This window comes from Trachinotus anak, unplaced genomic scaffold (assembly GCF_046630095.1).
Source record: "Trachinotus anak isolate AG129_WGS33_773 ecotype Australia unplaced genomic scaffold, CSIRO_AGI_Tana_v1 ptg000016l, whole genome shotgun sequence".
NCBI lineage: Eukaryota > Metazoa > Chordata > Actinopteri > Carangiformes > Carangidae > Trachinotus > Trachinotus anak.
Window position 1 is genome coordinate 25,629,942 of NW_027273867.1, and position 27,203 is coordinate 25,657,144.

At 44.0% G+C, this 27,203-nt stretch overlaps 2 protein-coding genes across 3 annotated transcripts in view; one reads left to right on the forward strand and one right to left on the reverse strand.

The window, feature by feature from the left end:
- Nucleotides 1-27,203, forward strand: part of LOC139634518 (glutamate receptor ionotropic, kainate 5-like) — a 446,396-nt gene that overhangs the window by 263,000 nt on the left and 156,193 nt on the right. The gene's annotated exons all lie outside the window — the stretch shown is intronic.
- LOC139634516 (semaphorin-6D-like) overlaps nt 1-27,203 on the reverse strand; it is a 129,552-nt gene that overhangs the window by 28,886 nt on the left and 73,463 nt on the right. For both annotated transcript variants that reach the window (XM_071500987.1, XM_071500986.1), the window contains exons 7-18: nt 27,042-27,098; nt 26,637-26,738; nt 23,271-23,361; nt 21,903-22,025; nt 20,932-21,020; nt 20,287-20,376; nt 19,947-20,074; nt 18,694-18,825; nt 18,402-18,557; nt 15,815-15,988; nt 15,579-15,719; nt 12,727-12,804 (exon numbers count right to left, since the gene is read on the reverse strand). In XM_071500987.1, coding sequence (XP_071357088.1) covers nt 12,727-12,804; nt 15,579-15,719; nt 15,815-15,988; nt 18,402-18,557; nt 18,694-18,825; nt 19,947-20,074; nt 20,287-20,376; nt 20,932-21,020; nt 21,903-22,025; nt 23,271-23,361; nt 26,637-26,738; nt 27,042-27,098 — 1,361 coding nt within the window. The remainder of the gene's footprint in view (nt 1-12,726; nt 12,805-15,578; nt 15,720-15,814; nt 15,989-18,401; nt 18,558-18,693; nt 18,826-19,946; nt 20,075-20,286; nt 20,377-20,931; nt 21,021-21,902; nt 22,026-23,270; nt 23,362-26,636; nt 26,739-27,041; nt 27,099-27,203) is intronic.

Consider the following 27,203-nt stretch of genomic DNA (forward strand, 5'->3'; position numbering starts at 1 on the left):
GAGCCCACGTCCTTATTCATTTGGCACCATGTGTTTCCAGCTCTGTTTATCACCTTCTGTCTGTATCGGAGAAACACTTTCCACCTGAGTGACTGAGAGAAGAAACTGTTATTCTAACTTTTAGTTCTTGTCTAATAAAAGTGACAGAAGGACTTCACTGTTGCCCCTCACCTGCTCACACTGTCTCCCTGTGTTCACCATCCATTTGTTTGCTTTGTTTCTCCAGGATTCATTTCTCTCCTCTCCCTCTCCCTCCATCCGTCTGTGCTAACATCTGAATCCCAGCTCACTTCTCTCTCTCTCTCTCTCTCTCTCTCTCTCTCTTTTTCACACCTTAGCAGATGTAACGGTGCGAAGCTGCGATCGAAGGCGCTGGCCGGGGGCGGCTGGGCACTTTCAGAGGGTCTCTCCTGGACGAGGAGGAGTTCACAGCCTGGCTCCTGTCTCACCTCCGACCAATCAGTGAGGGAGGGGGGTGGGACTGTCACTGTTTTTGGAGAGTTACAGGGATGACGGACTTGACCTTGGAGAGGTGTTGGGAAATCCTAACGACACAGCGCACAAATATATTTTACACAGTGTGTTTGCATTTTTGTGGCAGCCACAATGCATTAAGAAGAACAGCTTCCAAGATGGCCCCTAATTCATTCCCATCAGGGTTCTATAGTTTTGGGGCACACCAAGAAAGACTGAAACCCGACAAGTGGAGGCTGCACTTTACGAAGATGGTGCCACAGTCACATGTTGTCCAACCTCTTTTTCCCATGTATCACATTATTTTACACGGAAACAAACAACAGCTATCTTCTCTTAGATTTACTCCACCAATATAAATACAGATCACATAATCCAATAAAGGATAAATGAATTATGCAACAGGAGCTGTGGAACATTTAGATCACATTTAATGAACTCTACATGTTTGGATTTATTATGAAATCATTATGCTTTCCTCTCCTCACTCGCTCTATATTTACCTCTCCTCCACCTCACTTATTTGCTAACTCCGCCGCCCCCACAGTCACTCAATATTTATCTCCCTTATCACTCATTCTCTCCCTCTCTCCATCACCATCTTTCCTTAGTCTCCAGCTACATTTCCACCGGCGTGGGCTGAGCTGTAAGTGAGGAGAAAACGGAGAGAACAGGAGGAGGTTGTTGCGACAGAGAGCGGCTATAAATCCTGAACCCTCTCGGGCACCTAAACGCCTCGTTCATCTAGCGGGAAGCGACTGGGAGGAGGGGACGGAAATAGACTCGGTCGGTTATAAAATGCAGCCAAGTTCTCAGATGCTGTTGTTGCTGAATTGTATTTTTATGGCCTCAGCATTGACGCTCTACAATGGAGGCGGTAACAGGTTTCAAAGGCTGTGAAATGTAATTACAATGTATGAAAGACTGCAGGAGCTTTCAGTTAAAGACAGAACATTTACACTTTCTCTGCACTCCCATGATGCATTTGGGCTAATGACATAGGTTTTAATAAGCGGGTAGTCTGGGTGTGAGTGCCTCCATCACTTCAGTTATAAACAGTCTTTGAAACTTATTGTCAAAGATGTCATTAAATCTATCATTAAAGTCGTTAAGGTTTAAAAGACTGAAGACTCGATCCATAGTTCTTACAGTCTGACCTGAGAGTTACTCTCAAAGACTTGGTTTGAACTTAATTTGAATAACTTGCGACTAAATGACTCAAAACTTAAAACCTGACATCAGACTCTTAAAAACTTGGATGAAGACCTGTTCTAAAAGACTTTGAGGACTCAGAGGTTTGATTTGGACTTGACTTGACACTTGAGTCAAACGACCTGGGACTTGACATTTTGTTTGAACTTATCTGAAACAGTGAGATTTGATTCTGATGACTTAAGACTTGTTTTGAATGATTTAAGACTTGATTTGGTTTTGTCTTAAATGACTCGGGACTCAAATCAGTGACCTTAGACCCGACTTGGATGAGTCTTAAATGACTTCAGACTTGACTTAGACTCCTCTTAAGTGACTTGAATCTGATTTGGACTTGTCTCAAATGACTTGATGACTTAAGAGCTGAGTTGAGACTGGATTTTGACTTGAGCTCCTGAAGACTTGACCTAAGACTTGTCTCAAAAGACTTAAGATGCTAACTGAGACTTAAACAAGACTTTTCTACAATGACCCCGACTTGATCAATTGTCTTGACACTTGATTTGGTTTTGTCTTAACTCACTTGGGTCTTGTCCTGAATGATTTGAGACTTGACTCGGACTTCCCTCAAAAGGCAGCTGTTTAAATAAATCACTCCCTGGAGTGTCTGAAGAGTCACTGATGTCAGTGAAGCTGCAGATGGAAGATGACAGTTACAGATAAAATGATTCTGCAGAAACACAACTCTTATCTGATTTCAATGACTTCAACCCTGCTGCAACGAGAGACTGCTTTGCAGAACCAGCTCTGAGCTCACAGTGATGAGGTATGGAGGAGGGAAGCGCTTCATTTCCCCGTCGCTCTCGCTGAACTCGGATCGAGGCACCAGACGGCTGTTTAGATGAGTTAAAACCTGACAGCAGCAACATCCTGCTCCGCTAACAGTCATAAAAACTCAGTCCTGAAGGTTTTTAAGTCATGCAGGTAAGAGGTTTGAAGATGATCGAGGAATAACAAGTGTTATAATGAGACAGAGAGAGACATGAACTCTCATTTGATTGGACGTGCTGGTGTGTGTCTGAAAGTGTGTGTACAGTGTGTGTTACAACACATGGATGAAGTTCTTTGCACAAAAATTAGCGTTGGGTAATATCAAACATTTAATATCATGATGCAGATCAAATCACAATATATAATATTTTTTTCTATTTATGATATTATGAAAAATATCACATATGATGAGAAATATCAAGATTGTTATTCTATAAAAAAAACGAGTCCCCAGGTCGTCCGTCAGCAGGTTACTATGACCCATAGTTACATTTTGTTGCTAGGCAACATCTAGTGGTCGTAGTAATGATGGCAGGAGCAGAGGGAAATATGAAGATATGTTATGACATTATATGTTGATGTGTAACTGATTCTGATTGTTGTCGTTCAGAAGGGTCCGAACGATGGCATTTTTCATCATATGGTAAAAGGTCAAAGGTGATGATGCGTCAGTGTTGTGTTCACTTCTTGTGAATCAGTTAGTGCAGGTTTAAGTTTTCAGATTCTGTTTTAGTGAATTACTTCTGTCAAATATATCAGATGTAGAATTAGTCTCAGTTTTTGTTTCATTTGTCAGGAAACTGGTTTCACTTGACTTGTGTTGTGATATTTTACAGGTGTCAGTTCAGTCAGGACACAGCTGGAAGACAAGAGCTTTAAATACGCTGCACCTTCCTCCTGGAACAGTGTGAGACGGACCTGAAACTGTCAGAGCTGATAACTGCTGGGGAATTTAAAGTGTTTAAAGTCTCGGTCAATACTTTTACTTCTGAACTTAGTTTTCTCACTTTACTTCAGATTTTGAGAATCACTCCTGTTTCTGGATTTTGTCCATATTCTTTTATTTCAAGCTGATATTTGTTTGATCACATTTCAGCAGAACGTTGTGAACGTTCTCATGATGTGTGACTGCAGCATACGAGCTCTCTGCTGCCCTCTCAGGTCCGTCCTGAAAAACACATCTCCATCTCTCAGACTTTTCTCTGGTTAAATGAAGGAAATGAAAAGTGTTCTGGCTCAGTGAAGGTCTGAAGGTCCCTGCTGTCTGTGAAAGTTACAGCCATTTGTTTTCATCTCATCAGTCTCCATCAGCTGGTGGAGCAGGTGTGTGTTCTTTTTTCACAGGCATCATTTTGTCACTCTATCTGCTCCTGTGTGTGTGTGTGTGTCTGTGTGTGTGCTGTCATCCTGCCTCTGGATCAACCTAAACAGTGCACATGCACAGTCTCAGAGACACATGCACACACACACACAGGCAGTCTCCAGGGAAACGGCTGCCTTGCTGCCGCGACAACCGAGTCCATCTGTTGTTCCCCTGTGGACCCTGTCTCTTTGTCCTTCTTCTTCCTCCTCCTTCCCTCCTTCTTTCTCCATCTGTATCTCCCTCTCCTTCCCTCCTCCTCCTCCTCTGCACCTTCCTCGCTCTCTCTCCAGCTGAAGTTATGTGAGCTGTTAAACTTCCTCTCCGACTCTTTCCATCCATCCCTCAGTCTCTGTTTGTCCCAGGAGGAAGTCTGAGGAGCTAAACCCACTTCAGTAGTTCTCTGAATAATATCTCTTCCTGTATAAAATGTTATGTATTTATGCTTCCATCAGCTGCACTGAGCTGAGACTCTGGTGCTTTTCTACACTTGGGTTATTTAGTGGAGATGTTTGATTGGTTCCTGAAGGCCCCAGGATGGCTGTTCTGGTTACGCATTAGTTAACAGTTCTGCTGATCCACAATACGTTTGGTTAAAACTCATTTGCTGCAGGTCACGTACATTTAAAACAGAAACAGCAGTTGTTGAAGCTGAAGGTGAGAATATAAATTTAAGTTTATATATAAATTCAGTTGTGGCAGCTGAAAGAAAATGTTTGAAAATGATTTTGAAAATGATTTTTCTTCATTCAGAGGAGGTTATGTTACGTTATGTTACCAGTGGTATCATATGAAGTCCATACATTTTCTCACCGGGTTACACAGGCAGTTTTCTGTTATATGAATAATTTGTTTCTTGGTTGTTGGGGGAGGTGCAAAAGGTTGAGGACTTAAATCCTGGAAATTTTTCTTAGTATTTAGGAGGATGCTGAGGATGCTGTGGATGCTGAGGATGCTGAGGATGCTGAGGATGCAGTGGATGCTGTGGATGCTGAGGATGCTGAGGATGCTGAGGATGCTGAGGATGCTGAGGATGCTGGGGATGCTGAGGATGCTGGGGATGCTGAGGATGCTGAGGATGCTGTGGATGCTGGGGATGCTGAGGATGCTGAGGATGCTGTGGATGCTGAGGATGCTGAGGATGCTGTGGATGCTGAGGATGCTGAGGATGCTGAGGATGCTGGGGATGCTGAGGATGCTGAGGATGCTGAGGATGCTGAGGATGCTGAGGATGCTGTGGATGCTGGGGATGCTGAGGATGCTGAGGATGCTGTGGATGCTGAGGATGCTGTGGATGCTGGGGATGCTGTGGATGCTGAGGATGCAGAGGATGCAGTGGATGCTGGGGATGCTGGGGATGCTGAGGATGCTGGGGATGCTGAGGATGCAGTGGATGCTGAGGATGTGGGACAGGGGCTTGTGATGGACTGTATTGTGTCTGAGGTTTTGATGCTAACAGCAGCGGATCAGATGCAGGACGAGGGGCTGCTGCGACGTGCGCGGCTGTGATGTGATCTTCACTGACGCTAATAGAGAATAATCACCAAACTTTGTCAAACTTTCCTTCGTCTCACTGCCGAGCTCACTGCTCTGCTCTCCCATCAGCCTCTGTGACGTAACACACTCACACGAGTTAGGACACATTATGATGTTTATTTAAGGCAACGATGGCTGCTGACGAATTCCTCTGAACCTGTCAGACTTTTTGGTGGGTGGTCAGTGTGGCAGCTTTAGTCTGAAGCCAGGGAGTAGACGTGGGTTTTCTCTTCAGGGAGGTCACTCACGTGGCCGTCCTCTCACCGCTCAGCCCTTTCTCTCCACTCGTTCTGCTCCACTCGCTCTAATAATGCTCTCACATATAAATCCTTTCCATCCCCCTGCTTGGACTAATTTTTCCTCTTTGCTGGCTTTTCTCTTCACTTTTCCTCCTCACATGATCACTCTGTGGGTAGTGTAATATCATCCTCCTGCAGTTAGGCTCTGACTCTTAGCCCTTGTACTGTCTGGCTGATTCCTGTTGGTCTTCAAGGAAATTAAACCTACAACGCTGAACGTGTTGAAATCAGGGAGGACATCGGTTCAGCTTCATTTTTCTTTTTCTCAAGACCAAAGTGAAAAGTGTTTGATTCATTAAATTTCACATGGAAAACAGCAGCAGAGTGGTTCTATGGAGGGAGCCCTGGTCCAGACTCAGCAGCTGTTGGATCAGACGTTCATGTTCCCCTCAGGATGAACTGTAATAACTCTGCTGATCCTCTGTCCTGTAGCAACATCATCAGGTCACATTAGAGTTTGGTATATGATCAGACACCTACAGATCAGCTGCACTCTGAGTTTGGTGCTTTTTAGCAAATATTAGCCAATCACGCTGAGCCCGGGATGCAGCGACGCCACTTCTGCAGAACAGTGTCACAGTGGAACTTGCACCTGCAGAGGTGAACGCTGTCATTACAGGGGCTGATCCCCCGCCTCAAAAAGCAGCAAAGACTTGTGTTGACTGTGTGATTGCATGATCTAAATCTTCATCACAACATCACAACACTTTCAGGTTGTTGTTGAGCAGGGGCGTCCTCTCTCCTCACTCCTCTAACCCCCTCCCATGTCTGACCAGCTCGGACTCTGACTCTCAGGTCACCTCTTCACCTGAACTGAGTCCTGACACTGAGTCTCTGCTGACCTGAAGCTTCAGTGACGTCCCTCAGGTTGGATAACAGCATGTGACAGATGAGTAAATGTCACTGTGAGCAGGCGTCCGACGGCAGACTCACACCCACAGCCTGCAGGCTAACGTGCTACTGATAGCCTCTGACAGAGTACATTTCTAACATGAGAAGGTATTTTGCAGCAGACAGGCTGACACTTTGATGACTGAGAGAAAGAGAAGAGAACAAATGCTACGACAACAGATAAAAAAGCTACAAACCTATAAACCTGCTCACTTCTGAAGACTGTGGAAGCTCTGAAGCTCCAGGTCAAAGCCACTTTATGAAAGCCGGAGCTGACCGAGAACTGACATCCTGTCTGACTGTGTCTTCCTACTTGTTTTATTCTTCTTCCTCTTCCTTTAACTCTCTGACACAGATATCTTTGTTTTTTTCATAATTCTGCGTCTCATCTTCGCTCTGCTGCTTCTTCCTTTCCACCTCTTGCATCACATCTTTGCCTCCCTCTCTGTTTCCTTCCTCGTCTGTTTTTTTTTTTTTTATCACCACCAGCTCATCCTGTCCATTTCAATCTTCCTGCGGCTCCTCTCTGCTCCTTCTGAGCTCCGCACTTGTTTGTATTAAAGAAGCAGCTGTGCGTCGACTGACGGTTGCTGCTGAAGATGTAGTTGCTTCCTGTGTGTGTGAAGGTGTGTGGATGTTTAAATGTCCAGCATGAGCCAGGGGAATGATTCCAGCAGGTACAGGTGTTCCTGCAGTGGCTAAAGGTGAGTAGTATGCTGCCCTTCTCACTTCCTAGGGACCCTGACAGGGGGGACATCCTGTCCAGAGGACACAGTCTCATCGTGGTGATGCTACATAAAGTCATCAGTGATTATATGTGATCAGTTCACAGCCGTGTCTGTAGCCCGTCCACATGAGATGATAGTTCAGCCTCTGCACAGACTCGATGTCTGGGTCGATGTGGACTGAACTACCTGTGTCCTGGTCCGGGACAGACAGGTGAGCTAGTTCAGGCGTAGAGCCGGGCTGTAAATGCTTCCGAAAGGTTGTGCATCACAGCTAAAGAGCTATGACTGTGGCTTGTTATTAGTCAACACCATGAAGTTCAACTCTATTTCTAAGCTTTGCCATTTACTCTGCGTCTGTGAGTGAATCCACCGATGGAAGCGATGAACAGATTTAAACTCACATCTTTCTATTAGACACAAACTGTTGACACTGCTGCAGCTAGACACTGTTTGAGGAGCTGACAGGTGAGATTTCCACAAGTTTGAACCTAAAACGTTCATTGAACCATATCATCTAAGATCATTCTCTTCCTTCCTTCCTTCCTTCCTTCTGTCCTTCTTTCCATCATCAACATCGTCCTTTCCTTTTCTACTTTTATCTCCTCCACAACCTTCTTCATTGTTTCAGTCAGTGTTAGCTTCCTCATTTCCTGATGAACTTCTGCTGTAGTTTTTATTCTTGTTTGTTTTTGTCTCCTTGATTTCTCAAGTCAGTTCCTGTTAACCAGCTTTGACCAACCAACCACATGACTCGACTGAAACGCACCCTCCTCAGATCTGCAGTATGTGAAAAGACAGCCCCCACCATTGACCATTAAAAACAAGGCAGATGTTCATTGAACAGTTTAAATATATGCTCTGTAAATGTTAACATCTGTGCCGTCTGGTCTGGTGGAGAACACAACGCTCTGTTCTTCATTTTTATTCAACAGTCACATGTTAGAATCTAAACCCGACATGTGTAAACTGCTCTTCATGTCATGATCATAGACAGTAAATAAAGATGGGCGGAGCATCTGTGACATCACCCACAGGTCGCCATCTTGGCTTGACTCCGCCCCTAACTCCCAGCTAACCCAAATATGGTCAAAGAGGTGGGGCATGGGTGGAGCCGAGATTTCGGTTCATGTCGGTTTGTGACAAGCATACTCTCACCCACCTGTCACTCAAGGAGGCCACGCCCTCAATTCTCCATCACTTTAGTCCTTAATAAAATGTGAGTTCTGGCCACGCCCTCTGTGTCATGACAGTGACCTTGAAGGTTGACTTTCTAAACCTCATGAGAAATGAATGGCTCTGTAAACACACACCAGCTGTTCTCTCAGGGGTGTAACAGCGCCTGTGCTCATCCTGAATCCCTCCAGCTCCGGACACTCAGTCCGGTTTGAGACTTCCTTCAATAAACCTTGTAATTATTGTCAAAATAAACTTTAACTCTACATCTGCACAAACACAACTTCTGCTCCTGTGATCTTCCAAAAGCTTTGACTCTAAATTCAAGACACGAGAGTCGAGCCTGAAGATGAAATCCCCCGAGTTTCTGTGCTGAGGTCCATCAATATGCTGAGACACACACACACACACACGCAAAGCTGCTAGTAGCTTGTGAAATCAAACATGTTCCCTCGCGCCACCTTCCAATCAATAACTCAGAAGTGTCAGGTAGCTCGCGCCCACTCCACAGCACTTCATAACAATCGATCTGCGGCCGAGCCGTGGGTTATTCTTCCATTCCTCCGCTCCCTTTCTCCCTCTGCAAATCGAAGTGATATTATTTTCATATTTGCCTCCCAGGGGAGGACTTGTTTTAATCCTCAGAGAGCTGCGGAGCGTCTGCAGCCTCCTCGTCTGTAAATGTCATCAGCTATAAACTCCGGCAGGTGGACAGCCACACTGAGAGCTGGGTTTCTGTCGCTGCTGCAGAGGAGACGTTGGTTTGACACGAGGATATTTAGGATGAAACATCAGTGAAACTGTAAAGAGCTAAAAGAAGATGGAAGAGGTCTGAACATACTGATCAGTCTTATGATTCTTAGTCATTGTTTTCTCTTGTGTTTTAGACGTTTTAGTCATCATGAGTTATCGTCAGTGGGATATTTATGTGTTAAAGGACCTACGTTTTTCTATCGCTAGAGGTTAAAATACATCCTCTGAGCAGCTGCTTCTTCAGGACAGACTGGAAGCTGAGAGGTGGACCAGAGAGACGGGCCAGTCGGAAAGGGCTAGCTGGTTAGCATGCTAACTTCGGTAGAAGAAAAGAAGTTATAGAAATAAAACCAAGACACAGATCTTAGTGAGTGAAGGAATGAAGTTTGATGCTGAGGTTGTAAACAGCTGTCAATGCTAATGTCAGCTATGTAGCAATAGCCAAACTTACATATAGCACCTTTAAGGTTAGATGAGAGTTATTTCAGGTGATTGATTACATCCCACAGGCTCAATGGAAGGACTCAAAATGCAAAACAAAATGTCCTGAACAACCTGACTCAGACCGAGTGACCTCACCTCACCTGTCATCCATCACACACTCGCAGCTCGCCATCAGAGGGAGGAGCTCGGGATGACAGACACACAAAGACACAGGAAACAGGAAACTGAAGGAGGGTCGGCTTGAGAGTTACTGTTTCTTCTACCTGAGAGAATCACCACACCTGTGTGTAATCAGCAGTAACGCAGAGAAGTAAAAGACCTCTAGATCTCCACAGCAGCACAGAGCAGCTGAGACCCTGAAACCATCAAACCAACAGAATAATGGTGGAACTACAGAAGAGATTTAAACACTGATATCAACACGTCCACGTCCACGTCTGAGGATAAGGGGACGTAGTTACACAGGAAAGATGTCACCAACTGTCCTGTCACCATGTTTGTATTTTAACAGGAAGGGTTTATTCAGTGACATTACTCTCACAGCTTCTGGCTGAGCAGCACATCCTGAGACATCTTTGATTTTACATTATTTGTATTGACTTTGGCAGAAAGGCCCTTTTTCAGTTGGTCTAAATTAATGTTGATTTTTCCTCCTCAGAAGTTTCCAGGAAACGTCCCAACACCCCCTGAGTAAACACTCAAACGCTCACTGTGTTCAGTCTCATGAAAGACGACGACGAGACTTCAGGTCAGGATCGTGACGCTGGTCCTGGATCAGGGTGAATCAATAACGTAAACCTACAGGACTAATCTATCATCCAGGAGCCTCCTGTGCTTAGAGATGTATTCAGAGGATCATTAAAAGAAAAGTTGCCGGACTCCTCCAGTGGAGCCACTCAGTGACCAGCAGGTCAGACTGGTTGTACTGGGCAGCTCTCAGAGGTGGATGTGGGATGTGAGTATGAGTGAAACTTCACTGAATGAATAAAAGTTTTGAAAAAAATGTGTTGATCTCGCAGCCAGATGGTTATTAAACTAAAATGTGTCAGCGCTGCTCAGAGCTGCAGGAAGGTCACTATCCCACAAAATGAGCATCAGGCAGCAGCATCAGTTCGCTTCAGTTGACTCTGCCAGGCAGACGTACAATGAACTGACCCTGAAAGCAGCAGGATCAACTCTTGTCCTTGAACATGAGGTTTTTTTTTATGTGCAGCAGTTTTTCTAATTCTTCCTCAGTCGTTCTCTCGACGTCTCTGCTTGGCTTGGCCTGAGATGAAGTGCATCACCTGTAGTGACACTGGCGGGACGTCAGCTGTGTGATCTGCAGATCAGACGCACACATGAAGACGCAGCTGAGCATAAACTGCTCCTCTGTGGTGGAGACGTCTCCTGAGAGAACCTTTCTTCTTCCAGATGATGAAAGTTGTGGTGTGAAACCTCCAGCAGGCAGACACCGACACACTTCCTGTTTGTTCTGCTGACGAGAGTCAACAATTTGCTTTAAATATCAAACCAATTATTTATAGAGCAGTGAAAAACAAGGTGACTGATTTCCTTCTGAGTGTTTGTGACTCAACAATCTATCTCCTGATTGTTGACCCTGATGTACGTGTTTACTGTGTCGGGACGCACCATTCAAACTGATGGGAACACTCGACACTTCAGTGGTTTTCTACAGAAACAACCGGACTCAAGGGTTTGTCAGCATCATGTCCTTCATCTGTCCGTTCACTTTTCCCATGTGAAATAATATAAAGGGCTTTATTTTGAGGCAGAAGAGAGGTTCTGAGCCTCTCATCTGGTTGGTGTAAGAAGTCCAGGTTGTCCAAGTGGGCGGGGTTTGGGGCGTGGCTGAGGGCGGTGACTGCTTTGTTGTGACATCACAAAGTTCCAGAAGTCCTGACAGCTGGTTTTAAGGCTCAGTGTCTGAATACAGGCTGTGTGCATTTCTCTGTGGACTGAGGCTTTGATACTTTCACATTATTAATATAGAACCTAGACCTGCTTTATAATCACAAACACATGGACATCTACCTTTAGACTGGATGGAGCTTTGAACTTTAGTGGAGATCACAACGTTTCCATACTGTAGACACCAACATGTCAGGCTCTGTTATGTGACTAAATTGATGCACAGAATATTTTCCTGTCATTTGGCAGAAACTCGGTGCATTAAAGTTTGATCAAGAGGATGAAGAAGGAGAGAAATGCAATTTACCTGAATTCTATTTAGTGACAAGGTGAGTTCAGTATCTCAGAAAACACAAGTGCTAGCATTTAAAGACAAGTGCATGAAAATAAAAAACTTCTAGTGAGCAGCAGTTCTGCAGACAAAACCAAAACTGGACAGTCGAAGATTTGACAAGTGCATCCTGGTCTGATGGATCTGAGTGTGAATCCATGGACCAACCTGCCCGGTGTCAACAGTCCAGGCTGGTCGTGGTTCAACACCTTCTGACCGCTACTTCCTGCAGGATAATGCTCCGTGTCACAAAGCAAAGTCTAAACACCTGAATCCAATAGAACAGGAGACTGACAGCACGAACATGCAGCTGCAGAAATTATGTGATGCAATCAAGTCAACGTGGACCACAAGCACTGAGTTCAATCTGCGACACCAAGAATTCAAAGGTGTCTTTAGGTAACAAGGTTCCTGCAGCAGACTAGAGGGGTAAAAACTGACTTCAGTGGAGATTTAAAGGAGAAATCAGGGGAATATTCTGGATCTGATTCCTGAACAAACTCCACTCAGAACAAACTGAGCCTGATTGTGAGTCAACAGACTTTTATAACTTATAGATTTATACCAACAAAGTGCATGCAGTACATTCCTGCTGACATCCTTCTTAACATTTGTTCCCATTACGTTTCCCCATCCATCCTTTAACTTTGGCTGCAAGTATGAAAGGCATCATGGATTTACATCTCTCAGATATATGACCCTTCGCTCGCTGCAGCAGATATACGAGCGGAGCCGTCACAGCTTTATGAGCTGTCGGATTGATGACAGCTCGGAGAAACGAGAGGGAAAGAGAGACAGAAGGAGTGACAGAAGGAAAGAGAAAGAAAGGGAAGTGACACGTACTTGAAACCCGGCGCCATGTTGGCACAGCTCCCGGTCCGCAGCCAGATGCAGTATGGGTCACGAGAGGCCAGGCAGGGTCTGAGACAGACAGAAACACACACATTAACTTAGATCATATACTGATGGTCTTCAGCTTATTTCCAATGATCTGTTTATGATACGTCCTATAGACATTTGTTTCTCCACGTGGGAATCAATGGAATATGTGGCAGGATGTGAATAAAGATGGGCGGAGCCTCTGTGACATCACCCACAGGTTTCTGAAGCTCAGACTGAGCTGCTCCATCTCGCCGTCTTGGCAGTGCCTGACTCCGCCCCTAACTCCCAGCTCATCCAAAAATGGACAAAGAGGTGGGGCCTGTGTGGAGCCTGTCACTCAAAGAGGCCATGCCCTCAATTCTCCATCATTTAGTCCTTAATAAAATGTAAACAGGTGAGTTGTATAAATTCAGCCGTACAGTCGTCATGAAGGAGGAAATGATCTCTAGAGACCAGAACATTTTCTTCTGACATTGTAAAAGCTGCTGGAAATATTTTTTAATTAAAGTCATCTTATTAAAATAAATATGAATCTGAAAATAAGAAGAAAGAGAGAGAGAGAGAAATGAAAAAAGGAGAGAAAAAGAAAAAGAAAAGGATAAATAGAGGAGGAATAAAATGGAAGAAGAGGGGAGTCAAGACTGAGAGGTAAAAAGGGAGAGAGAGAGGAAACAGATGGAGAGATAAAGGAGAGAGGGAGAGAGAGAGAGAGAGAGGGAGAGAGGGAGGGAGAGGGAGAGAGGGAGGGAGAGAGGGAGGGAGAGAGAGAGAGAGAGAGGGAGAGAGGACGCAGACGTTATTCTTCTGTATCAGTCGCTGTCATGTGTGAGTCTGAACAGCCAGCTGTCTACCACACACACGCACACACACACACACGCACACAGTTGTTTTGGCTGGCCTGACTGTGAACTGTGTGTGTTTGGCATGTGAAGTGTGTGTGTGACTGGCAGAGTGTGAACAAAATGGACTGGTAATGGGTGACAGGCTTTGAGACAAGTGTGTGTGTGTGTGTGTGTCTTACCAACAGGGACGGCAGCCATTGTTTCTGTTGCTGAAGATTTTTTTTCCATCTGACAACAGCTGACACGACAGGTGTGTGTGTGTGTGTGTGTGTGTGTGTGTGTGTGTGTGTGTGTGTGTGTTAGGCACCGAGAGAGACACACTAAGCTTGTGTGATTGTGTGACAGTTCTGCGTGTGTTTGTGCATAAATGAAGAAACAGTTTGTCAGTGATGCCAGATTGTAAATGTTTACTTAATCTTAAAGATGACAGCAGTGTGTGTGTGTGTGTGTGTGTGTGTGTGTGTGTGTGTGCGCTCCTTTGGGAATTGAGGACATGAGAGACCATGTGTTTCTGGAGACTAAAAAACAGGAGGGAAGAGGAAGGATGAAAACAAAGAGTGAAGGAGAGAAGAAGGAAGGGAGGAATAAAGGAGGGAATAAGGAAGGAAGTGGCCAGTCCTTAATGACCAAAGGCTCTAGAGTCAAGTCAAGTCATCTGTGTCAACATCAAGTCAAGAATCAGGTCCTTGCTGAAAGGTCCGAGACATAGTGATGAAGTCCATCAGAGTCAGAGGAAGAACAAGTCAGGTGTCGAGTCCTACAGGTGTCCCACTGAGACGAGTCTCAAGTCAAGACTTGAGGGTGAATCCAGGTCAAACCTCAGGTTCATTAGGCTGAGCTTTCGTCAGGTCTCAACTCTGTCAGATCAAGTCCAGCTCAAGGTCATTTGAGACAAGTCTCGACTCAAGTTTCAAGTACAAGAGGACGAACCCAAGTCAAGCCTTGAGCCACTGCCGGTACCTCGCCTGCAGTCCGAACTGAAAACTCCTCATGGTTTACATGGTGGCGATGGAAGGGTAGACTCCTCCTTCTTCTCCTGGCACTCTTCAGCCCTGTCTGGTGGACTATCCACACACCACACGGGGCTGAACTTCTTTCCTAGTCCATCCTGCAGGTCATGTTTTGGCCAGAGGCCTGGATGATCGCTCCTGCCCACCTTCGGACTGCGAGCAACAGGAGGCTGACTGCAGCCATAACGGCCCCGCTGTCATTTATAAAAGGGTTCGATACATTTAGAACCTTTAAGTCATTCAAAAAGTCTGTAAAAGGTTTAAATCTGAAAGAGGAAGTCCAGGTCAGTCGTCCAGTCAAGTCCATGAGGAGTCTAAGTGATGAAGTCCAGACAAGCTGCAGGTCACTGCTGCAGGACGTTGAGTCTCCTAGGTCTCTGATGGTCTGTTCCCCTCGTCCTCGTCTTCTCAGTCGAACATCTCTCACAACCTTTTTGTCTATGATGGAGAAACAGCTGGTGGAAACCTCTCTGAGCTTCTGCAGCTGTGTTACCACATCACTTCAGCAGGGCCCATTCACCCAACTCAGTAATTACATCAAGTCTGTGTGTGTGTGTGTGTGTGTGTGCACGCTCTCCAGTGATGAATGTGCTCTAATTTGGGCAGCCAGCCCTGTTAGGTTCAGTCTAATGACATCTATAAATAAGGTTCTTTCTGTTCACATTGAACCATTCAGACTTGGCTTCCCCGTTTCCCCCGGCTCACACTCGCCGCTACAATTTTCATTATGTTTCCAAATTCAGCTCCACATTTGAATGTTTAAAAAGATCCTAATTTTTGGATGTTTTCCAGAATTAACAAGATTAGGGTGTTTGCTTGAATTCTTTGCTGCTACGTTTCAGGAAACTCAAGCTTCTCCTGCTGCAAAAAGAGAGTTTCATTTGGCTGAGTGCAGAGGAGAGATCAGGGTCAGACCTGCAACATACAGACTGAAGAGCTGCTTTCATTGGTGTTTTCTTACTTTTTGCAGGCTCCATGTTGGGTGCAGCGGCTGAGTGGCACTCTGATGACACAGCTGGTGAAGGCTACAAACAAAGCATGATGGTCCTTATCCAGCTCCAATCCCAGAACCCTCCTGTCCTCCTGACCCTGAACGTTACATCTGGACACACAGGCAGACAGGAAGCAGATCATTTTATATAGAAATGGCTGTTGAAGGCTTTAGGAGCAGCAGTAGTAGCTTGATATAAGTCTCACTTTGACGGGTTGTACACGTCGATGTCCTCGAGCAGTTTGGTCCCGAAGCTGTCGTTGGGATGTGTGCTCGCCAAAACCTTCAGGACTCGGCCGTCGTCGGAGCCCAGGAACATCACCGTCCGATCTTTGAAGGGACCGGCAGAAACATCCACCACAATCTGGGTCAACTTTGACCTGTGAGGGAGAAAACAGAGAGCAATCATCGATCAGTTTCATTGATCAGACTGACAGAAAATGAATGGTGAATTTTTTAAAGAAAAAATGTCAAATCCATGTCGTTTCTAACTCCTCAGCCTTGAGACTTGATGCTTCATTTAAAACATGAAAATAAACTGAACATCTTTGGATCTTGAATCAGTCACTTACAAATCTTTGTGACTTTGATTTTGGTCAGGGACGTGTGTGTAGTGTGAACCTGGTCTCTAAGTCCTCTCTGCACATAAAGGACACACTTGAAAGTGTAGGAGGACTATATAGATGAGTATGATGTATGTGGAAGTTAAGTGTGTTCCCTCCAACACTGATTTCCAGATCTCAGAGTACCTCAGACTGCTCCGACTGTCCTGCGCTCATGTTATATAACAGAGTGAGAGGATCTGTGCAGCCCTTTGGACATCCACATCATCATTATCTGGGTCGGCTCAGGCCTTTCCAGAGTGGAGGCTAATTTGAATGTGGAATTAAGAGTCTCATTCCCATTCCCGACTGCTAATTAGAATCCATCAGAAACTCATTTGAAACCTGCAGGCGCAGATTAAAAAGGTCAGAGATTCTCAGAGCACCGAGACGGACACAGACAGAGAGGACTTCCTGCGCACCAACAACTAATCAAAGCTGATACCGACGATTATCCTCACAGCTTCAGGTCGAGATGGTGGATTCACTGCCCCTCAGTGCTGCTGTAACTTTAAAATTCACCTCTGCAGGGTTTAGTTCACCAGCTCCACTTCCTACTTTACCTCTTAGATATCTTTCTCCATCATTTCCGCCTCACGGTAGTGTTTGGTGGTTAGTGATTAAAACTTATCTACTCACCTACTTTGAGTCATTGTGGATATGAGTGTCAGCTAAATGGAAACATTTCATTGGAAAAATATCTTTAACGATTCCCATCACATAGCAAGAGTGTGTGATGACATCTTTCATCAGCTATGGTACACTGACTCAGACATCTGACAACAGCCTGGAGACTGAAGGTAGTTCTACTGTTGCATGTTGTAAATCACTGTGTACAACACTGCTGGGTAAACGTCTGCCATTGCAAAATGCAGATTTAATTATCTAGGACAGAGGAGCAGAGCATAGAAGAACAAGTCCTCTATCCTCTTATATTAAGAGTAAATCTGATCATCCTGCACAAATCAGCCAATTAGCATCAGGTAAAGAAAAGTCACAGTGAATGTAGCACAGACACAGATTACTACCCATGGTTTCTGCAAAATCAAATCAGTGGTGTCTGAGATATTTTTAGTATACTGGGATGACTGATTAGAGTGATATGAACAAGTGTTAAAGGTTCTGTGAACAAGAGTATAAACAATAACATAGCAACAAACAACTATTTTCTACCACATTTTGTTTAAAAAGGCCTCCTACAAGAGAGGGACAAGATGAGAGCACAGGCGGACTGGCAATGGGGACGACCAGCTCAAATCTTAGGCGACTAGTGTCCCGTCAAATCAAAAGTTTTTTAAGTTTGTCGCCGCTCCATCAGTGTCTTTACTGGCTCCATCAGTGTCTTTACTCGCTACAGCAATATTTTTACCAGCTCCATCAGTGTCTTTACCTGCTCAATCAGTGTCTTTACCAGCTCCGTCACTGTCATTCGTGCAGTTGGTCCCTGCAGAACAGTCTTAGCCTGAATTTCCTTCCCAGTCCAGTCGTAAAGCTAATACCGGTCTGGCTTTATTGAGAGAAGAACCGTACAAGCTGCTCAAGTACCTTGATGCTACATAACGTTGCATGTCTGTTTTCATTGGTGACAGCTACAGTGGCATGATAATGTTAGCTGACTTGCTGTTACTCATGAATTTGTTTGACTAATGTTGCCATTGCTAGCTGCCAGCATATCATGGTACTGCTGCATGGGCTAATGGTTGAGGTTAGATTGTTTTTTGTTGGCTCTCATGTCCAGAGGGTAACTTTATACAGTTTAGTGACACTTTCAATGGGCTTTGTAACACCTTGATGACTGAGAACGTGAAGGGGGGGTGGGGGGGTTGTGGCCAATGAAGCGTTTGCTTTGGTTTGAGATGCTGGTGGTCTAGTGTGACATCTAGTGGCAGTGACGATCGTTTAGAGAACCTTTGAAACACATGGGGCTGCGCTGACAACAGCGTATTGTTTGAGCTTACGATTCAGGATGTTATACGATGTGTCTGATGGCTGAACAGACACCAAAAGCCTTCACAGCTCACATACAGGATTTTACAACTTTGGAAAACATTTAATTGATTGGCCAATGCAGAGTTTTGCTGGATGATGTTGTGTTGCATCAGAAGTTGAGCCAGGTTCAACCTTTCTTTGCCGGACGACCCAGTGCATGCAGGCTCCCTAACGCCAGCCAGGCCTGGTTCATGTGTGTTACCTGCTGGAGGTCCTGGTGAAGCAGGGCCGGTCATTGACAGAGGGAACGGCTTCGTCCATCAAAGGATACGACTTGATGAATGTCAGCGTCTCATCTGGAAACTGAACCGACGACTTGTAGTCTGCAGCCGGACCGTCGCCTGCACACATACCAGGTCTGAAGAAAAGAAATGAAGAAATGTGTTCTTCCTGTTCGCTACTGTCAACTTATGAATGTGTCCAACAGTTTTTCAGTCCCTGGGTTTAGGTCTGGTTTCAAATCATCCTGGATTTAGATGAAGCCAATGTCTCACCTTGGTCTAGGAATCTGCTCATCAGGAACTGGAGTCCAGGATGAGTCACTGGTCCGCTGTTCCTTAAACTTCCCATTGAAGACTTTCTCTATGTCGTCCATGTAGAAAGCACAAACTGCAGAGCCAGGGATACTGCAGAGGAAGATGGATTCACATTCAACAAGCCGCTAATAATTCTAATGAAACAATTCAGAACAAATGTATCTCTAAACCTGAACTGAAACTAAACCAGAACTAACAAACTTCATCCCAAGTTTCGAAAAACCTGAAAATTTTAAAATGAAAAACCTTGAAATGCGATGAAAACCAGGCGTCAGAGCGTCTGCAGAGTTCCTGACTCACAGCGGAATCCGCACAGTAAACTCAAACATTATATAATCCTGACTGAGCGTAAACAAACAGAGGAGCATATGGAGAGAGGACAGACCTCCACACTGTGATACTGTCATCAACACGAGAGCTCAGTAACAACTAAAGAGCTCCTGGAGAAAAGACGACGACAAAACAAACAGAGAAATGCAAGAAGAAAATGAAGGAAGGAAAAAGAAAAGAGAGGCGGCAAAACCTGAAAGCCTGAATCATGTATAAACAGTTTTATACATCTATACTTGTGTCATGGAGAATAGAAACAACATAAACTGCTCCTGTCACATGGGAATCGAACACCGCTCTCCTGGGTCATATTCATCCATCCACCCCAACCTCCTCCTGACGTGGACTTTGTCGCTCTATAAATTACGTCACCGCACTTTTCCCTTTGCTCCTGTCATCATGACTACGACCACTAGATGTCGCCTAGCAACAAAACCTGACTATGGGTCATAATAACCTGCTGACAGACGACCTGTGGGCTCCTTTGTTACAGGACAGTCTCTTCTAACCTCAACCCTCAAACCAAGTCTTAACCTTCAAAGACACATTTGAAGGACAAAACGTCCTCGTTTTCCCAGAATGCTCTGATTGAAAAAATGTTCTTACTTTTCTAGAAATATCCTCACTCAAAAAAGGTCTAATTCATAGTGACAAAACTGGGACAAACTGTTTGAATTAACAAATATTGGAACAAACACACAAACACACACTTGCTCTCTTTTACTATATTTTACTATTTTGGTGCAGTTCAGTGAAAAAAAAAGCTGTAAACCAGTCAAAAGAAATAAAATAAAAATAAAATTACAGCCAGGAGTTGGCAGATTCAGGCCAGTCAACCAACCCACACACACACACACACACACACCCTCTCTGACGTGTACCTGTTGGCCTGAGTGGTGAAGACCCCAACCACGGCAGGTCTCTGGTTGATCTGCAGCACGTTGGTGAGAGACTGAAGAACGTCGAAGTAGAAGAAGGAATCTCCAGGAACCGAACAGTTGAGACGAGCCTGCACGCACACACACACACACACACACACACACACACACACACACACACACACACACACACACACACACACACCAGCAGAGTGTGTGGTTATATAACAGTCATGAAAAACACTGTAACGATAACACACTCGATGTGTCCCCATTGTACAAACTACTCTTGTCGTGTTTCTGAAAGTCCGGTTCCAGTGTGACTGCGCTGCAGAACCTTCACCTTGAGGAAGGAAGTCCAGTATCTCTCCAGAACCCTGGGAGATCCACCGTTATCGTTCTTACAGACCCGGGCGACACGAGAGAACACCACCTGTAGAACAGGTGAGCAAGGGGCGGGTTAGTGAGGGCAGAGTTAGAGGAGACGTCTACATCAGTCAGTGACAGTCAGGGTGTTATTCAGGTGTAATCAGCACGGAGACTGATGACATCATCAGTGACTAATAATTGATTATTCTCAGTTATTGACTTTCAGTGGAATCATATTGTGATGAAATATAATTAAAAATATAAACTGAAACTAATGAAAAACAACTAAACAAGAAACTTGTTTCACATGTGAGGTTGAACATCAGGTGATTTTACACAAATCATGAGACAGACAGAAAAAAACATTCTGAACAACTGATGTCAGATTTATTATCAGGCCCTGGTTCTGACTCCAAGTTAAACTCCAGATCAGCTTAGTCTTTAAAAGTTAGTTAAACAAAGTTAACTTCATCACAATGAGGTAAAATGTTTTAATACACATCTAATATCTGTGGATAATATTCATCTACACACACAGACAGTGCAGGTTGTAGTTTTAATGTCTGAGAGTCCAGAAACTGTTTCAACTACACACACACACACACACGCACACGCGTACCTTGCCCAGGGTGGTGTACTCCACTGCGATCTCACTGAGGAAAAAGTAGACGTAGTTACCATAGTCGATGGCGTGCAGGAAGTGAGGCTCTGCAGAGAGAGAGAGAGAGAGAGAGAGAGAGAGAGAGAGAGGGTGAATCTCTCACTGTGACACATCTCCATCAGTCTGTGACGTTCAACACGTTTATCAGCTGTCACTTCTTACTTTCACAGCTCCACAGACACTGAACCTGAACCTTTATGTGGGGTTAATTTAGAATATATAGAATATAATATCAGATTATATAAATATAATATAAATATAATCTCAGAGTGTCAGTTCTGAGTGGGAGAGGACAGTCAGTCTTCAGTAAGTGTCTGTTTTAAAGCCCTTCAGTGGTGATAGTGGTGTTAATAAATGAATCAATGTAACGACACAGATCTGTATTGATTCAATATATTACAGGTGAATCTATAATCATACAAACCAAAGGAAACAAAGCTCAGCTCAACTGTAGCCTTACTTGCTTCCTCTGGAGCTTTCAGCCACAACTCATGACCTTCCTCAGTGGATGAAGTTTGCTCACTTGCCACAGTGATGGTTTAGTTACCATTCCCCCCTCCCCCCCCCTGTCTTGAGTCATTGTGTTGTAAGATGTGTTTATATATGCTTATGTTGCTGAGGTTTTTTTCCCGAATCCCACACTATTCTGATTCTGATTCTGAACAATAACGACTAAACAGAACTCAAAGTCAGCTGATTCATGTTTCTTTTTTCTACATATTTGTAGATCTGCTTCAGATCTGTCTGAAATATAAAGTGTCTGATTGTGAGCATGCTCCCAGCTGATTGGTCCACTGGGATGAGGATTCACTGTGTGAACTCTAACCTGCTGACAACACATCATGTGACCTGTGTCATGTGATCTAGCTTAAAGAAAACAAACTTTAAAAAAAGTGGTGTCACATGTTTGAGGTTGAAATGAAAAATACCTCGGAGCCACTTGGAGTCGTACTTGACGGTCCGGAGGACGGGGCGCCCGTCTCCCAGGCTTCTGTAGATGACGGCGTCGCTGGCCAGGAAGTCCGTCATAGTGGCCGAGTAGAAATCTCCCCCTGATGAAACAGGAACGTGTTGATGATTTTACTGTTTTCAGCAGGAATCTGAGTCAGTTTCATTGTGGAACTGAACCTTTGATCATTCGTCACATTTTACTTGACCTTCAGCTGAACCACGTTGATGAGCAGAGACTCATTATACTGACTGAAGATTTACTGTATGTTTTTCTGTTGGTACATATAAACACAGGAGACACTCAAACACATTCTTGTGCAGCACATTAATCTGTGATAAATTCTCAGAGCGACCTTCACCTCCTTGTGTTCATCCGTCATCACATTCACACAGACTGTGTCTCGTAGTTTACTGCTGTGTCAGAAATGGTTAAATTCATTGTTGCTTCGCTGTGTTTTGTTGCTTTGACGTCTACGTGCACTGAACGGAGGATCCTGCTGCTGTGTTCTTCCTGTTGCTCTGTCTTTACGTTGATTTGTCTTCTGTCTTTTTTTTTTTACCATCACTTCCCTGGTTAACAAACATCTGCCTGAGGACCGGAGCTGGAAATTAGCCAGCTGGCTAACACTGGCAGATCTGTTGATTAATGTTTCCTTATGGTTAAATGAATTCTCTCTACTATTTAATAACATACTTACATTCTACTGTGTGACTAACAGGAAATGCAAACTGCCCTTTTAAATGCCTGATTAAAATCTGTATTCTTAATTCTTTTTGTGAATTCAGTTATTTTTCTTCTTTTCCAACTTTTTCAAATACAATTTGAAATTACATTATATATTTAAAAATTCATTGCTGCATTTTTAATGATGTAGGCTATTAACTGTGTTTTTGCCAAACCCTTTTTTATTTGAACTATTTTTCAATTCATTAATATTAAATGTTTATAATTTTCACAGTTCACTAAATTCATCCATTAAAATATTAAGGAATGAATTACTTTGTAATTTGGTATATTTATTTATAAATTAAAAATTATTTAGAATGAATGCCTATTTTTATTGTAAAATTAGTTATAATAATTTATTACAAATTCAATGACACTTTTGGTCTTCCATACAAAAGTGTCTTTTACGGTGTAAAAGGGAAAATTCATTGAGATTTATTATATTTATGGATTTTTCCATATGATTGTGCATGTTATTAATTAATCTTTGAATCTAAATAATTATTCACATCAATAAATATTCGGATATATTTACACCTACAGAAAACACAACAGATGATAGACATACTGATGTAGTTGTAGTTGGTGTCATGTTGACAGCGGTTCACTGTTGACTCACCAGCAAACAGTCCCACGTTGGACTGACCGGACTCAAAGGGACAACGAGCCTGGCCGACCACCTCCTCCCCGACCTGCTCCAACGACGTCATCTGACAGGAGGAAGAGGAGGAAACAGCAGGAGGTTAAAGGAAGGACAAATCTCAGACAACAGAAACTGTCGCTGAAGAGAAGGAAGCAGCTAAAAAGTGAGTGAAACATAAACTCACTTCTCACTCACCAGCTCCTTTATAATGTCAACTTTATGAATAAAGTGTGCTAATATTATTCCCTGCGTGTCGCTGAGGGGATGGTAATGCTGCTGAGTGAGGGTTCAGCAGGGAGCAGCTCCACGTTACTGTACCTGAGCTAATAATACACTGATGGAGCTGCTGACAGAACAGATAATGAAGCTCTGATGATGTTATTAACAGCTCAGCTCTGACTCCAGACTGAGAGCAAAACACATGAAAACAAACACACATCAACACATCTCACTCACATCTTCCTGCACACACACAATCACACAGTACTTTAATCTATAATGTAATTACATTGCTGTATTTATGTTTGTTGCCTTTTTTAAAGGTCATATAGTATAAATGTAGATGTCCATGTGTTTAATTAGAGGCTGATTCACCCTGTCTGAACTCCACAGTAACGTTACACAGTAGAACACAGTAGAACAGAGTAGAAACATGGAAGTGTTGTGGATGCTGAAGGGAAAGAAAAGGAGTGACGTGTTTTCAGTCTGGGAGATGATCAGAGTGTGGGCGAGCGAGATAGAGAAAGACTTGAAGACAGAGAGCGAGGTGGGAGACTCCGCTCCCAGAGGGTGGAGGCAGCAGATGAGTGTATTTATGAGGCTAAACGCTCCCACAGCCTCACTCCTCTGTTAGCAATTCAGCTAACGTAGCATCTGAGTGCTATCAGCTAATAGCTAACATGTCAATTCACACATGAATCAGCTGCAGCAGCAAACAAGTCGTCACGTTACCAGAGAGAAAAACAGCTTTTATCAACCGTGTCATCAGACGTGCTGTAAAAACATCATCAGCGAAAACAAACATCTTTATTATTATTTCTTTAGCTCTTCAGGTTTTTGAAAGCAGCTGAATAATCTTTTATTTTGAAATAAATAAATCTGACACATGCAAAACCACATAAAGCTACTTGTTTATTCTAACAAACTCAGATGACAGTAATGATAAGAACAATAACACTTTGTGCAGCAGCTTTTGTAGCAGCGCTGCAGTAAAAGCACAGACGCCTGAGGGTCTGACAGAGTGTGGCTTTCAGGGGGAATCATTCACCTTAAAAACATCAGTGAATGAAACAGTGAAAGTATTTTACAGGAGGTTTATCATCCTGCTGCGGCTGATTGAAGAACCTCTGTGATAAAAACCACATTAACCCAGAGGAGCTGGTGGAGCAGAGGTCAGACACACGTCACATCTGACTGCTCAACTACAACTGAAGCATCAAGAAGTGACAGGAGGGAAAAATAAAGCTCCCCTTTTTTTTTTTTGTCCATATTGTTCATGATAGTTTCCTCCCTTGTGGACTCTCCAGCTCTGTGTCAGGTCAGCTGCACTTCCTGTTTTAAATGTAGGTGTGGTCCTGTTCTGAACGTCCTGCTGATTTCAGATCGTCCAGCAGAGACGAGATCTTCACAGCAGCTCGTCTGTACAGTCGACTTCACGCCGTTAAAAACCTTCAGCAGCAGGAGTTTACTCAGGGAATAAATGTAATATTAAATATTCTGTGTTACATTAACAACATTAACATTTCATTTCTGCAGCAGGCTCTCAGCTCACAGCTCCACTACAAACACAACATCATCGTACTTTAATAAAATATCCACTGCTCAGCTTGTTCCTGAGCTTTCAACCATTTACAAGGTCATCAACGAACATCCACATTGTCTGATTCTTATTGAAGTCGATTTACTTCTCATTAAAGTCAATTCATCTGATTTTAATTCCTCTTGTCAGAAAACATCTTTAAATTATTTGTTGAACTGCAGAAAACAGAGTTTTTACTTCCTGATCTTTAAAAAGTAGAAGCTGATTTGATCTGGAGCCATCAATCAGAGACGAGCGCAGGATCTGATCTCGTTTTAGATCCAAACTCCTCGCAGTCACAGAGGAAAGCTCCTCGTCTTCAGGTAAATGTGTTGTTTTTGTTGTTTGTTTCCCGCCGCCGGAGCTTTCAAAGCCCACAAAGCTTCAGCTAAACGGGGTCAGCGCCTGTCAATCAAACCTCCAGCAGCAGGAAAAGTAACACGCAAGGTGTTGTGTTTGGTTGTGACGAGGCGTCGAGATGCCTGACGCTTCCAATTAGGGAAGTGAAAGAGCAGGGAAACGCCGCCAGAATAAAAGCCCCCTCACCCCATCTCTCCGCTCATTAACCTGACGTTAGCAACGTTTCAACAGCTGAGAGGAAAACGGGCAGGTTAGGAAAAGTGCGCACACACACACACACACACACACACACACACACACACACACACACACACACACACACACACACACCCCTTTGTTGTTTTAAAACACACAAGGTTATATTTAAACTGCAGTCACAGCAGATGATTACGCCTGATTTTTAACATACTTGACTCCATTTACATTTACATTCATTCGTTTTCTCCAGAGCGCCTGACAAGTGGAGGACAGTCGTGAAGCCTCAGTGCAGTGGGAAACCTTCACGTAAGTTTTAGGTACCACGTCTGTTTGATCAGTGCTGCAGGTTTTATCAGGAAGTTTGTCAGAAAGTTCAACGTGCTCAGGTTTTTAGGAAAGATCTCAGAAGAGATGAGTTTTCAAGAGACTCTCTGAGGACAGAGAGGGACGCTCCTGCTCTGAGAGACTTCAGGAGCTGGTTCCACCTTCAGGGAACCACAGAGCAGAAGAGTCTGGACAGAGGCCGTCTGTGGGCAGGACGGTGATGACAGAACACATTCATCAGAGGAGCACACTAGAGGAGGAGGAGCATCAGGCTGAATGAAGTTAAATAATGAAGTTATTACCCTGTTGTGTCATCATCATCATCATCATCATCATCATCATCGTCATCATCAACCGATCTCTGATTAAAACCAACACTCAGCTTGTTTTCTGTTGCTTCATGTATCTGAGTTTGAGACTGAAGCTGTTCAGTTAAGTTTTCCTTAAAATGTTCACTGAAGGAATCACTTAAAGTCATTAGTGACCAAACTAAAGGTGGAGATGATCCAGCTTCCACAGGTTAAGGTTGCTCTACGGGTCACATGATCAGCAGGACAGGTGAGTGAGGACGGGTGTGTGAGGACAGGTGTGTGAGGACGGGTGTGTGAGGACAGGTGTGTGAGGACAGGTGTGTGTGTGTGAGGACAGGTGTGTGTGTGTACCTTGTAGTTCCGGCAGGTGGGGTTGAAAGCGTTGGTGCCGCAGGCGAACAGGGTCTCATCGTTTCTGGGCACCAGGACTTTGACGTAGTTGTAGCACTCATCCTGAAACACAAACAGAAAAAAAAAGGTAACAATGTGATCAAAGGATGTTTTTGTGAAGCTCTGAGAGTCTTTCTAATTTTATCTGCAGTGTCAGTGAACTCAAACAAAGACGTGTCAGCGCCTCGTTTATCAGATCTGTCAGACAGAATCTCAAACAGCTGCTTGTCACATCTGGACACTTTTCATCCACATCTTGATTCTGACTGTCAAACTGGTTTCATCTTGAGTCATTAGAGGACAACACGATAAAGTCAGAGAAGAAGAAAAACAGGAAGAAGAAGGAAACATGGAGGAGAGACTCACGCTGTTCTTCCCTCTGACCGTGCACTTGCTGACGTCTTTGGATTTCCACGTCAGTTTCTGAAACACAGGAAGAGGAAGAACCAGATGTGATCAGGTGACAGGTGACATCATCGATAAGAGATAAACAGGCGAGGAGAGAGTCATGAGTCACACCTGATCGCT